Source organism: Equus quagga, chromosome 17 (genome assembly GCF_021613505.1).
Source record: "Equus quagga isolate Etosha38 chromosome 17, UCLA_HA_Equagga_1.0, whole genome shotgun sequence".
NCBI lineage: Eukaryota > Metazoa > Chordata > Mammalia > Perissodactyla > Equidae > Equus > Equus quagga.
The window spans coordinates 41,572,854-41,586,500 of NC_060283.1; the positions used below are offsets into that span (position 1 = coordinate 41,572,854).

The 13,647-nt window shown below is 40.7% G+C and overlaps 1 protein-coding gene across 1 annotated transcript in view; it reads right to left on the reverse strand.

Annotated features, from left to right (window-relative positions):
• The window catches only part of FBXO36 (F-box protein 36), an 85,578-nt gene that overhangs the window by 23,901 nt on the left and 48,030 nt on the right, over positions 1-13,647 (reverse strand). Inside the window, exon 2 of the mRNA XM_046643532.1 lies at positions 12,201-12,309. Coding sequence (XP_046499488.1) covers positions 12,201-12,309 — 109 coding nt within the window. The remainder of the gene's footprint in view (positions 1-12,200; positions 12,310-13,647) is intronic.

Sequence of the window (13,647 nt, forward strand, 5' to 3'; positions counted from 1 at the left end):
AAAACTGCCAATACTGCAGATGATCTAAATATCGCCATACAAAAGTCAAGAAATTCTATGGGAAAATGATCAGTATCGTTTCTATATATACCAGCAACAGTTAATTCAAAATTATGACTTCACATGCATTTGTCTTTTGACCTAGGAATCTCACAAATATATCTTGACTAAATATGAAATGACCCAGGCATGCACAAGGTTACTCATTTTGGCATTATTTGTAACACCACAAGATTGGAAACAACCCCAAATTTTCATCGTTAGGATTCTGGTGCATCCACACGAAGAAATACTACACAGCTATGAACAAAAAGAAAAAAAAACATCTCTAAAGGCATCAAGTGGTCTCTAGACTATATTGGTGGAAAAAGTAAAGGGTTGAACAGTAGGAGTAGAATGCTACCATTTGTAAAAGAAGGGGGGACACAAATATATATATGAATGGGTTTATATCTGCAGAAAGAACTGCTGGAAAGATACATATAAGAACAAATATAAGTGGTTACTTGTAGAGCTGGGGAAGGAAAGGGTGGAGCAGATGGGGATAGAAGCAAGCCTCTGAATGTGTGTTGTTTTACAATTTTGACTTTGGAAATGCATGTTTTACATAATAAAAATTTAAAACAGAATTTAAAAAATTTTTTAATGATTCTATTCTTAGCTGAAAAATCATAAGGTGCCTGGGAAGAATATGAACAAAAGATGTTTAAAGGTCAAATAAGATCTTTATGAAGAAAACATTAAAACTTTATTGAAGAGGATAAAAGAAGGCCTAAATAAATGGAGAGTTATACCATGCTCATGTTGGGAAGACCTAAGGATGGCAATTCTCTCCTCAAAAATCTAGAAATTCTGGGGCTGGCCTGCTGGCATAGGGGTTATGCTGGTGTGCTCCACTTTGGCAGCACAGGGTGCACAGGTTCGGATCCTGGGCACAGAGCTACACATGGGTCACCAAGCCATACTGTGGTGGTGTTCCACATACAAAACAGAGAAAGATGGCACAGATGTTAGCTCAGGGTCAATCTTCCTCACCAAAAAAAAAAAAAAAAATCTAGAAATTCAAGCAATTCTAGTTAAAATCTCAACAGGGATAGCTTTACTAGTTGTAATAAAACTCATATGCAGAGTAAAATGTCAAGAACAGGCAATCAGTTCTTTCCTCGTAAAGAATAGGAGCAGGAGGAAGGTGAATTCATCTTAACATGTAAGAAAACTTACTGTAAGGATTGTAATTAAAGCAGTGTAGTATTGGTACAAAACACAAGTGACTAATAAAACTAAATATTCCTGAAAGTCACAGGTATACACTGGAACCTGGAATGTGTAAAAGATGGGATTACAAAACAGTGTGGAATGACTAAACTATCCTGTAAATGATTCTGGGAACACTGACCAGCCATACGGAAAAAGCCCTACAGCCTTTCATCTCGTCACATCTAAAAATAAACCTGAGATAAGTTAAAGACCAAAATATGAGGAGAAAAGCATAAAATATTTAGAATTAAACATAGAAGTATATCCCTATGAAATCAAGGTAGGGAAAGATTTCTTAAACAAAACACAAAAGTTCAAGTCACATATTAGAAGATTGACAAATTTGAACTGCATTAAAATTATAAAATTCTATAGGGATAAAAACACATAAGATGAAAAGATACCAAAAACTTGGTGAAATATCTGTAGCACATATAAACAAACCAAATAATTGGTACTCAAAATATATATAAAAGTTTCTACAATCAATACAAAAAAAGACAACCAAATAGAAGAAATAGGCAAAGAAAATGAGTTAGCAGTTCTCAGAAGGGAAAACCCAAGTGGTCAACAAATGTCAGAAAAGATATTCAACCTCATTAATAATCAGGGACTTTACACATCCAGTTTGGCAAAAATTAACATGAATCTCTGATTTCACCAAATGTTGGTGAGAATAAGGGAAATAGCATCTCTCATAAAATGCCAGCGGGAGTACAAATTGGCAACTCATTTGGAGAGCAGATTGTCAAAACCTAGTAAGTTTGAAGAGGCACATATCATACAACTCAACAAACACACACTTCTACACGCCCAACTTAGAGAAACCCTCACACATTGCACAAAGATAAATAAAGCAGATTTATTCTTTCAAAAAAAAGCGGAAACCACCCAATTATCCTCAGTAGGGGAAGGAATTGAACAAACTCTGGTTAATAATATAATAAAATACTATAAGCCATTGAAATGGATGGACTACATATATCAGCATGGATAAACCTCAAGAAGTGTTAAATGATAAAACAAAGTTGAAAAATGATACAGGATGAGAACATTTATGCAAAATAAAATTTTACACATATAAAAACAGTGCATATTATTTATGCATAATAAAATATGCTCAGAAATGATACCAACTTTGGAACAGTTAGTAGAAAGGAATGGAAGGAAAATAGGTGAGAGGTAGAAATTTGATAATAAATGTAAGTTTTTTTCTGTTTTTAAAAGATAGTAAGTAAACATGGAGCTCACTTCATTAGCATATATAATCAAACTGAGATGATAAAGAGAAGATCAATATGGCCCCGAGAAAGGATGAATCAAAAATTAAAGCCATTCAAAACATGAAAAACATCTAGAGTAGATGCTCTGATTACATGTAATTAAGCTAGAAATCAGGAAAAAATGAAAGTAACCCAAAAAATCCCCAACTACCTGGAAATTAAAGAAAATGTTTCTAAATAACCTATGGGTCAAAGAAGAAATCAAAATGGAACTTAGAAAATATTTTAAACTGGATGAAAATACAGACAGAATTTATCAAAACTTAGCTAACACAGCTACAGCAGCACTTACAGAAAATTTAGGGGGGAAAACGGCTGAAAACAATTATTTAAGGTTCTATCTCAAGAAACTAGGAAAGGAACAACAAATCAGACCTAAGGAAAGTAGTAGGAAGAAAATAATACCGGTAGGACTAGAAATCAATAATAAAAATAAATAAATAAAAATAGAGAAAATCAACAGAGCTGAAAGTTAGTTCCTTGAAAAAAATTAACGAAATGAATAAATCCCTGGAAAGATTGATCAAGGAAGAAAAGGGAGAAAGCACAAATTACCATTATCAAGGGCTGAAAAGAGAACAGCACTACAGACACCACAGACATTGAAAGACCAGGATCTTATAAGCAACTTACACCAACATCCAAATTTTATCCCAATGGTAATTTAGATGAAATGAAGCACATGTGACACGTTAACATCTTTTGTTAGTGGTTTTGAGTATCTGTCATATTATCTTCTGTTCTGTTTTTGTAGGTTTAAGATATTTCTGAATTTAAAAACTTTTAAAGGAAAAGGTATAGAACACAAGGTATAAGATTCCTCTTTTTGCATTAACATAAGGTATTTTGTCTATAATATGCATGGACCATTTCTGGAAGGATATACAAGACACTGTTCATGATGGTTGTTATGGGGACTGGGAACATGGGTTTAAGAAGGAGGCTTAATTTTATCCTAAAACCTTTTTAAACCGATTTAACTTATTTTACTATGTGCATTGATTCTTTTTTTGCAAATCAAAAAATTAGTTAATGAAACAGGATAAAATACAACAATCTTACTTAGATCTGCCTTCCCTGCTCTGTGGGCCAGAGCCGGGCTCCCACGCTGCCTGGAAGTTCTTCTGCCTCCTACGTGCTCCCACCCCACTCCCCACCCCAGAGCCCTACCCCAGGTCTGCAGAAACTGTAGAGATCCAGGCTGAGGACACAGAGCGGCTGACTACAGAGGGCAGCAGGAGAGGAGTAGACTAAGAGGTGGTACTAGGCCTGAAAAGATGAAGTCCCAGGTCAAAGGTTGAGACAGAGGCCTGAGGAAAGGACCTTGAGAAGATGGATTATGGATCAATCCATGGCATGGGGCTGGCCCAGGACTGGGAAGAAGGTAAGGACTATTCTTTCCCACTTTCTGATTTCTGCTGTACCTATATTCCTAGGATGCCGAGCTCAGGCCCATATTTCAGGATATTAGTATTTATTAGTATTATCAGTTTTCCGTTCTAGTCCCCATTTCAAACATTTAGTCCCACTCTCCCCATAAATCATCTAAATGTCCAAGAGAATTTGAATACTCTGACACTTAAACTGTATCTCCCACATTTCCTTTCACGTGCAATAGCAGAAATAAAAACCCTTTGTCGTTTGGTTCAGAAAATATGGTTGTTGAAGTCATTTGGTTTTATCACAGGGATTTTTGTGGGTTGGCCTAAATACCTAACCACTACTTATAACTCATTCAAAGATCTAAGCAACCAACTTAAAAATGGACATAAGTTGGAAAACAACTTATTTTTAGATTGGGTTCAACCTCAACTCACGAACCAGCACTTTCGACTGAGTTTATATAGGCACATTTTTGCCTTAAACTAAATTTAAAAAAAAGTATTTCCCATAACTAATTTTCTGGTTATTCTTATTTATTTAATTTAGGGGAAAAAATCCATAGATGTTTCTTTAGATTTTTAAAGGTGTCAGAAAAAAAAATTCAAACTTCATAGACAAATGGACAAAGACTACAGACAGAGAAATTAGAGAAAGAATATAAATGGCAATTAAACAGGACAGGATGCTCAGCTTACTAGTAATCAGGAAAATGCTAATTAATCATGGCTTTATTTTTGCCATCTGCCTGGAAAAGACGAAAAAGAGCAGCAATCTAATCAGTGATGGCAGAGGTGTAAGAAAACGCCTCTATCCTGTTAGATGGAGTGTAATGAATACAGTAGTTTTTCGGAGGGCAATTTGTGAGTATGGGGAAGTGCCTGGCATTTTATGTAAGTTTTGAATTACTCAAAATCGAAATATTGTGACATCAAAATATTAATGAAGTCTTGTTTTATGAACAAATGTTGAAATAACTTGAATCACCCAATTTAAAATTCTTTCAAAAATAGTGTCACTATAAAGTTGGCATAATTGTAAAGGTCAAATGAGTTGTAGACGGCATTGATGCTTTGTTCCAAGGTGGCCCTACTCAAGCTGCAGAACAGAAATACCATACTTTGTCAAGTTTATCCTGACTTATGCAAGGTTTTCAAGAATTCACCCCTCAAATAAAATACTCTATACCTATCAAAATGTATAATGTACACATCTTTGGACTAGCAATTCCATGACTAGGAATCTGTGTTACTGACATTCTCATGTAATTGTGCAAAGATAAACATGTCCCAGAATGCACCTAAAAAGCTTTTGAAAATGCCCATCAATTGGGGATTGTATATTTGCGTAACAGAATACCATATAGTCTTGGAAAAGAATGGGGTACCTCTTTACGTATACTAATAGAAAAATATTCACAATATTTTTTTTTTTAGATTGGCACCTGAGCTAACATCTGCTGCCAATCTTTTCTTTTTCTTCTTCTTCTTCTCCCCAAATCCCCCCAGTACATAGTTGTATATTCTAGTTGTAGGTCCTTCTGGTTGTGCTATGTGGGACGCTGCCTCAGCATGGCTTGATGAGTGGTGCCATGTCCTCACCCAGGATCCAAACTGGCAAAACCCTGGGCCACCAAAGCGGAGCACATGAACTTAACCACTTGGCCATGGAGCAGGCCCCCACAATATTTTAAATGCAAAAATAAAGAACTGAAGATTCTACTTTTGTAAACAAACAGACGTAAAATCCAAAACAGAAAGAATTCAAATGCAAATGAAACTACTCATAGTAGTTATCGCTGGGGAACGGAGTTCAGAGGAAGACAGAAGGAATTTTCACTTTTAAATTTTAAAAACTGTAAGAGCTAGAATTTACTGCATATTTATGTTCTAGGCAAATTCTAAGCACTTCATTCAATCAATCCTCATAAGGACCCTATGAGGTAGAGGCTATCATTATTTTTTCCATTATCAACAGATGAGGAAACTGAGATCCGAAGAGATTAAACAATTTGCCCAGGGTCACCTATCTAGTGGGTTTGGGAGCCAGGATTCGAACAGAGGTAAACTGTATTACACAACACTCTTAATCACCATAATAACAGCTCTCTATACTTTGTAGTGTATGAATAACTCTTAACATATAAACATATGAATTTTGTCTTTTAAAAACACAAACCTGGAAAAATTCAGCAACAATTTTGATTTTGCAGTTTAGGCTGTTGTGACATATATCATTGTGGTAGACAGAATAATGCCCCCCTAAAAATGTCCTATATTCTAATCCCTAGAACCTGTGAATACACTGAATTTACATGGCAAAAGGGACTTTGCAGATGTGATGGAAGATCTTGAGATAGGGAGAGTACCCTGGATTAATTTGGGGGGGTGGGGGGCGGCACTGTAATCACAAGGATCTTAGAAAGGAAAGAGGGAGGCTGGAGGGTCAGTCAAAGAAAGAAATCTTGAGGGGCTGGCCCCGTGGCCGAGTGGTTAAGTTCGCACACTCCGCTGCAGGTGGCCCAGTGTTTCGTTGGTTCGAATCCTGGGCGTGGACATGGCACTGCTCATCAGGCCACGCTGGGGCGGCGTCCCACATGCCACAACTAGAAGGACCCACAACGAAGAATATACAACTATGTACCGGGGGGCTTTGGGGAGAAAAAGGAAAAACATAAAATCTTTAAAAAAAAAAGAAAGAAATCTTGACACTCAATCAGTGTCAGAGTGAGAAAGGCCAGATTGGCCATTGCTGGCTTTGAAGATGAAAGAAGAGGCCACAAGCCAAGGAACGCAGGCAGCCTCTAGAACCCAAAAAAGGCGAGGAAACAGATCCTCCTGTAGGACCTGCAGAAGGACTGTAGTCCCACCAACACCTTCATTTTACCCCATGAGACTTCTGAACTCCAGAAACGCAAGATAATAAATTTTTATTCTTTAAGCCACTAAATTTGTCGTAATTTATTATGGCAGCAATGGGAAACCACTACAATCACTAACTACTAATTTAATAAAGATATACTCTACTTACAAGATTATAGGAAAGTCTCTACATGGAATGTTTGGATTTTGTTGTGGGCTAAACAGGGTCCTCCCCACCTCCCCCTAAATTCCTATGTTGAAGGCCTAAACCCTAGAACCTTTGAGTGTGATGGTATTGGCAGACAGGGCCTTTAAACAGGTAATGAGGTGAAGTTAGGTCATGTGACTGTGCTTTAATATAATGTGACCAGTATTCTTATAAGAAGAGGAAATCTGGACACAGAGAGACAACAGAGATCAGCACACACACAGAGGAAAGGCCGTGTGAGGGCAAGAGAGAAGGCGGCCACCTGCAAGCCATGGAGAGAGGCCTCAGGAAAAACCATCTGTGCCAGCACCCTGATCTTGAACTTCTAGCCTCCAGAACTGTGAGAAAAGAAATGTCTGTTGTCTAAGTCACCCAGTCTGTGGTATTTTCTTATGGCAGCCCTAGCCAACTAATGCAGATTTATATGATTTATTCCTTTAGTGCCACTTACAACTCCCAGAGTACAAAAATACCATTAAGCACTAAAATATACTCCTTGTACTCTTATATGAATTTAGAGTCATGAAAATATATTTTGAGCACAGTGATTTTATTTACATTATTTTAAACATTATTACTTTATCAGAAAATGTTTCTTCCTTCCTTCATCTATTTTAACAAACATATACTAAGTGCCTGCCATGGACCTGATCTTGGAAACAGAATGAGTAATGAGACATGGTCTCTGAGCTTGAAAAACCGTCTTCAAATTATCAATTTGGGGGGCCAGCCCAGTGGCATAGCAGTTAAGTTCATGCGCTCCACTTCAGCAGCCTGGGGTTTCCTGGTTCAGATCCCGGGCACAGACTTACACACTGTTTATCAAGTCATGCTGTGCAGGCGTCCCACATATAAAATTGAGGAAGATGGGCACTGATGTTAGCTCAGGGCCAATCTTCCTCAGCAAAAGGAGGAGAATTGGCGGTGGATGTTAGCTCAGGCCTAATCTTCCTTAAGAAAAAAAATTATCAATCTGGTAGTGTGATTTTAATCCTGGTGTAAGATTTTCCCCATACCCTGAAACAGACTATTGATCAGAAACCTGAACTCTCTTAGGACTAGACTTACAATGTAGAAGGCTCGGTTTTAGAATTTACCTTTGTCCCACTCTCTAAGAATTCTCTCAGATACTTCATACAACAAGTATTTGTGGAGCCGTGTACCAGGAATTGTCTAGGCGGGTGCCATCGGTGAGCAAAGCAAAGGCCCTTCCATACGGGAGCTTCATTCTAGTGATGGGGACAGACAATAAGTAAACAAGTGACACAGTATATCATGTGGTGACAAGAGTTAGGGGATGCATGGCATTCCAGGGTAAAGGAGGAGGCGGTGATTTTCTATACAGTGGTCAGGGAAGCACTAGCTAAGAAGGAGGTTTCAGCAGAGACCTGAATGAAGAGCAAATCATGGGGAATCTGGGAAAACACATTCTTAACTAAAGAAATAGCAAGTGCAAAGGCCCTGAGGTGGGAGCATGCTTGGTTTGTGCAAGAAACACCAGGGAGGCCAGTGTGTCTGAAGCAGAGTAGGCCAGAGGGAGAGGGGCTGAAGATCAGTGCAAGACTTGGATTTTTACCCCACATGAGACAGGAAGCCACGGAGGGTCTGAAGTGGAGAAGTAACGTGACCTGATAGCTGTTTTGAAAGGCTGATTCTGGCTGCCGTGTTGAGAACAAACTATTGTGGGGCAAGGGTGGGAAGAGTAAGACTAGTTAGGAGGCTAGTTCATTAACCTGGGAGAGAGGTTGTCATTGGTCGGACTAGAATTGTAGTTGATGAGAAGCATTCCCGTATTAGTTATCTATTGTTGCATAACAGATTATCCCCAAAATTACTGGCTTCAAACAACAAACATTTATCATCTCACAGTTTCTGAGGTTCAGGAACCTGGGAGTGGCTTAGCTGGGTGGTTCTGGCTCAGAGTCCATCTCTCATGATGTTACAGTCAAGACGTCATCTGGGTCTGTATCACCTGAGGCCTTGAGTGAGGCTATAGGATCCGCTTCCAGGAAGGAAAGCGCATGCACACGGCTGCTGGCTGGAGGCCTCAGCTCCTCACCACCTCGGCCTCTCCCCAGCTGCCTCAAGACATAGTAGCTGGCTTCCTCCAGAGCAAGTGATGAGGGAGAGAAAAAGGGAGAAAATGGAGAAAAGACAGACATTGCAGCGTCATTTGTAACTTAATCTCCAAAGGGACATACCGTCACTTCTGCCGCATTCTATTGGCCACACAGGTTGACCTAGGAACAATGTGGGAGGTGATTATACAAGAGGCTGCATACTGGGAGGTGGGCATCTTTGGGAGCCATCTTGGAGGCTGCCCACCACAGTTCAGATTCTGGTTTTGCTGATGGATTACATATAGCACGTGAGAGAAGGAAAGGAACCAAGCTATTTGGGGGCCTGTTAAGTTTGAGAGCCTATTAGATACTCAGGTGGAGATGTCAAGGGGGCAGCTAGATAAATATCTGAGAGTGGAGTTTCGGGGAGAGGTGCAGGCTGGACATATCGATCTGGGGCTTGTCCCTTTATGGGTGGTATTTAAGGCCAGAGCATGGATCCAATCCCCCAGGGAATAAGTAGAGCCTGGCAAGAGAAGAGGCACAGAGCTGAACACTGGGCCCCAAGACGTGGAGAGGTGTGGAGGAGCCAGCAAGGAGACGCAGAAGGGGCCAGTGAGGCAGGAGAAGAACCAAGAGCAAGGAACTCCTGGAAACCAGGGGAAGAAAATGTCACCTCTGAGCAAAGAGCTGCTGAGAGGCCAAGGGAGCAAGAGTAACATGGTTCTGGTCCTCTGCCAGGACTGTCACCAAGGTGACCCAGATTTCCAGAGACGCGTCACCAGTGACACATCCGGTCACTGGTCATAAGTGGGAGAGGACCTTTGGATGAGAAAATCTATGGGGGCATCTTGGGAATATGACAAAGAGAGGATGGGAAAAAATAAACCCAGTCAAACATCATATACTTAACGGCAGCAGCAAACCGTGATTAAGAGCTGATTACGCACCACACGCAGTTCTAAACACGGTTCGTGTCGGTGAATGCTCACAGCAACCACAGAGAGTAACCATTTTATCCCCAGGGACAGGAGGAAAGGGGCTCACGGAGGAGGTGAGGGTCGACCCGTGGTCACCCAGCTGGGTAGAGGCAGCAGAGATTCAAGCCGTGGCCATGGCCCCTGATCCAGCTCTGTGCCCCGGGGCACCCCTCTTCTGCGGCAAACAGGCCTTTCTGGGGGAGTCCCTGAGAAGCGAGGGGGATAAGGGGGACAAACAGCAGCAAAACTTGGAGTTTTCCCCTCTGCAGGGACTCTGATGCTATAGGGGTAAGAAGTGAGACACAGGAAACTTGTTACTTGCCAGGTGATTTAACTTGGCATCTTAGGGCTGCTCTTGGCAAGAGGCCACCAGGCAGTCCTGAGACGGCAGCTCTCAGAACTGCAATTTAAAAAGCCTGGTTGGTCCCCTCCTTGATTGAGTCCCTCCACTGCCCCTGTGCAGGCAGGGGCCACCAGGGAGCCAGGCTTCTGTTCGACTCATAAATTCCCACCTTATTGCCTGTTCTTCCAGGATCAGGAAACCCACAAGTGGTTATCCTGAAGCTTAGTGTTGCTCTGTCCCCACCCCCAGGATCTTATCAGGGGCCAGGGGTGTTGGAGGTGCTGGGGCCAGCAAGGGACAGGTGAGGGGTGGGAAGACAATCACCTCCAATCCATCTGGCCAGGTTTTCGTGGAAGTCAATCCGAAAATCACATGGTCTGTCAATGAATATTTAGCACTCACTACACATAGTTTTGAGGTAGGTGCTACAGGGCTTAGAAAATAAAACCGATCCTAACTTGAAAATGAAATGTGTTTATAGCAGTTCACCTTATAACTATCTGTGCAGAAACATGTCTATTCCACAATTAAATAAGTAGGCGTGGCCTGAGCTGATTTTTATTCAATGAAAAGTGGACAGTCTTTCCCCAGTACAGTTCTTTTTAAACCAGCAATGAATTTTATAACTACTTGCTATAAACGAGTTAACGAAATAAGATGCGTACAGTCTCAGGGATTGAAGGCAATCAATCTAGACTTTTAACTATTTGAGGAAACAAAATAAAACTTTCTCTCTCTAAAAGAACAACTATTACATGCTACAATGTTAAATAATAGAAGGCTTTAAAGACTGTTGATTATCAAAGATCCACCCAGAGTGTTCCTTTTAAAAAGAAGGTTAACATATTTGATTTTTCGACTCTCACTGCTTAGTCCTGGCAATGCCAATAGTTGGCTGTGGGACCCTGGAAACTCACATCCATTCTGAATCTCATTTGTGAAATGAGGATAATACTGTTTATTTCAGAAGGATATTGTAACAATAAAATGAGAGCATGTATATGAAGTACTTGATATTAATATTAATAACCTTGTTAACTACAAATAAAATAATCTCTAAAGCACCTTCTAGTTTTAAAACATTATTAAGGAATAATTATTAAAGAGTTTAAAGAGAGTCCTTGTAGTGACACATACTGAAGAAGTTTAAGATGAAATGATGTGACAACTGAGATTTGCTGCAAAATAATCCAGTGGCAACAGTGGGTTTGTATGTAGGTTTTGGCCATATTTTGAATATTGCTGAAGCTGGGTTATGGGTACATGGGAGTTTTTAAAAAAGCCATTCTGTCTACTTTTTATGTATGAGATTTTCATACTGAGAAGGAAAAAAGTAAACAAGAAATTGGAGGGTAATTTCTACTTTTAAGTCTAAGTACTGCTTGATTAAGATGACCGCACCCGGGATCCGAACCGGCAAACCCCGGGCCGCCGAAGCGGAACATGCGAACTTACCACTGCGCCACCGGGCCGGCCCCATAACATTTTATTTTTAACTAAAGTAAACCCATTTTAATTAAATATTATAGCAAAACATTATAGTTACATAATTTAAGGTTATTAATGGAATCTACACATTAACCTGGAATCGCGAACACTTTAAGATTCATGTTTTGAGTCAGTTTAAATTTTTCCCAAAAGAAATTTCAGGATATGTTAACAATTTTCTGCTTTTTAAGAACCCAATATTCTATTGTATCTGTTATGTCTAATTACATAATTACATGTCATTATTTCAAATGATGATCTATTTGATACTTCTGTGACAAAATCTGTCACTAAGTAAAGAGAACTTAGCAATGAGCACGTGAGCTGCTCCCCCCTTTACCCTGAAGCCGTGAGTTCTCCAGGAAGTCTTCGTGACTTTCTTTGATTTCTCCAGTCTTTGTTGATCGATACTCACTCCTCAGAGAGATCTTCCACCATCTGAAGATTACCTGTGATTGGACAGAAGGCGAGAGGAATAAAACTGATTTCCATCCCAACAGCTCCATTTAGGTTTGGGGTGTTCAAGAGTCACTGTCGTAGGCACATGAGCCTGTGTGTCCAGTGTCAGCTATAGCTTCCCAATCTGGCACCACGTCAGATTTGAAGTTAGGTCTGTGCATCAGTGAACATTTCCCTTAGTGATTAAAGTCACAAAATCAACATGCCGAAGGGAATCTTAAAAATCTATCAAGTCCGGGCCGGCCCGGTGGTGCAGCGGTGAAGTGAGCACGTTCCTCTTTGGCGGCCCAGGGTTTGCTGGTTTGGATCCTGGGTACGGACATGGCATCGCTTGGCAAGCCATGCTGTGGTAGGCATCCCACATATAAAGTAGAGGAAGATGGGCACGGATGTTAGCACAGGGCCAGTCTTCCTCAGCAAAAAGAGGAGCATTGGCAGCAGATGTTAGCTCAGGGCTAATCTTCCTCAAAAAAAAAAAAAAAAAAAATCTGTCAAGTCAATTGACGCAAAAATCACCCAGAGCCAAATATCTGTTTCTTGAAGATCTCTGAGGATAGAGACTAACTAACCTGGGGAACAAATTGCAGAGTAATTCCTCCACTCCCTGAGTCCCTTCCCGTCTACAGGGCAGACAAGATGAGTGGATGCTGTTCTCATGGAGATGACAGTTACGTGGACAGGTCCGGGGAAAGCACCATTATGCTTTCTTTGATGCATGAAAGTGTCATGACACAAGACGCTTCTGGGCAACGGACCTGCTGATAGTCCCTTCGACTTCTGGGAGCACTTTGGTTTACGGAAGCAAACCTCATTTCCATGGTTATGGACCACACTTAAGTTCTATGTTGGTTTCATGGCAATGTCAACTACGGGGCCTGATAAGAAGCCCTTGAAGCTTATCCAACTTATCTCACGTTTTTGGACCTGTAATGAAACTGGGTAGTTATTTGAGATGACAAAACTCCTACCAACTTGAGAAACAAACCAAGCTATTTCTGTACTACGGCTGCAGGGGAAGATGATTAAGGAGACAGACGGTGCAGAGAAACTGGTTGGCTTCCCAGTTCTAGATTCTTCTCTGGCAAGCATTACCAGGCAAGGTTAAAATTGTGTTCAGGCAGGATCTGCCCACAGCAAAATGGTTAAACAGGTCAAACTTGCTATCGGTGACTTCCTTTATTTACAGTTTCCTCCTCCGCCATCCCCACCCACCCAGGGATCCCTGGGGTCCTCACAGGTCCTGGGTGCATCTTCTTGAGCCACTGTCCTGGTCTCTACCACTGCTCCGCCCCTGTTCCTAGACCCTTCTTGGTGCTCGTCTAGGAGCC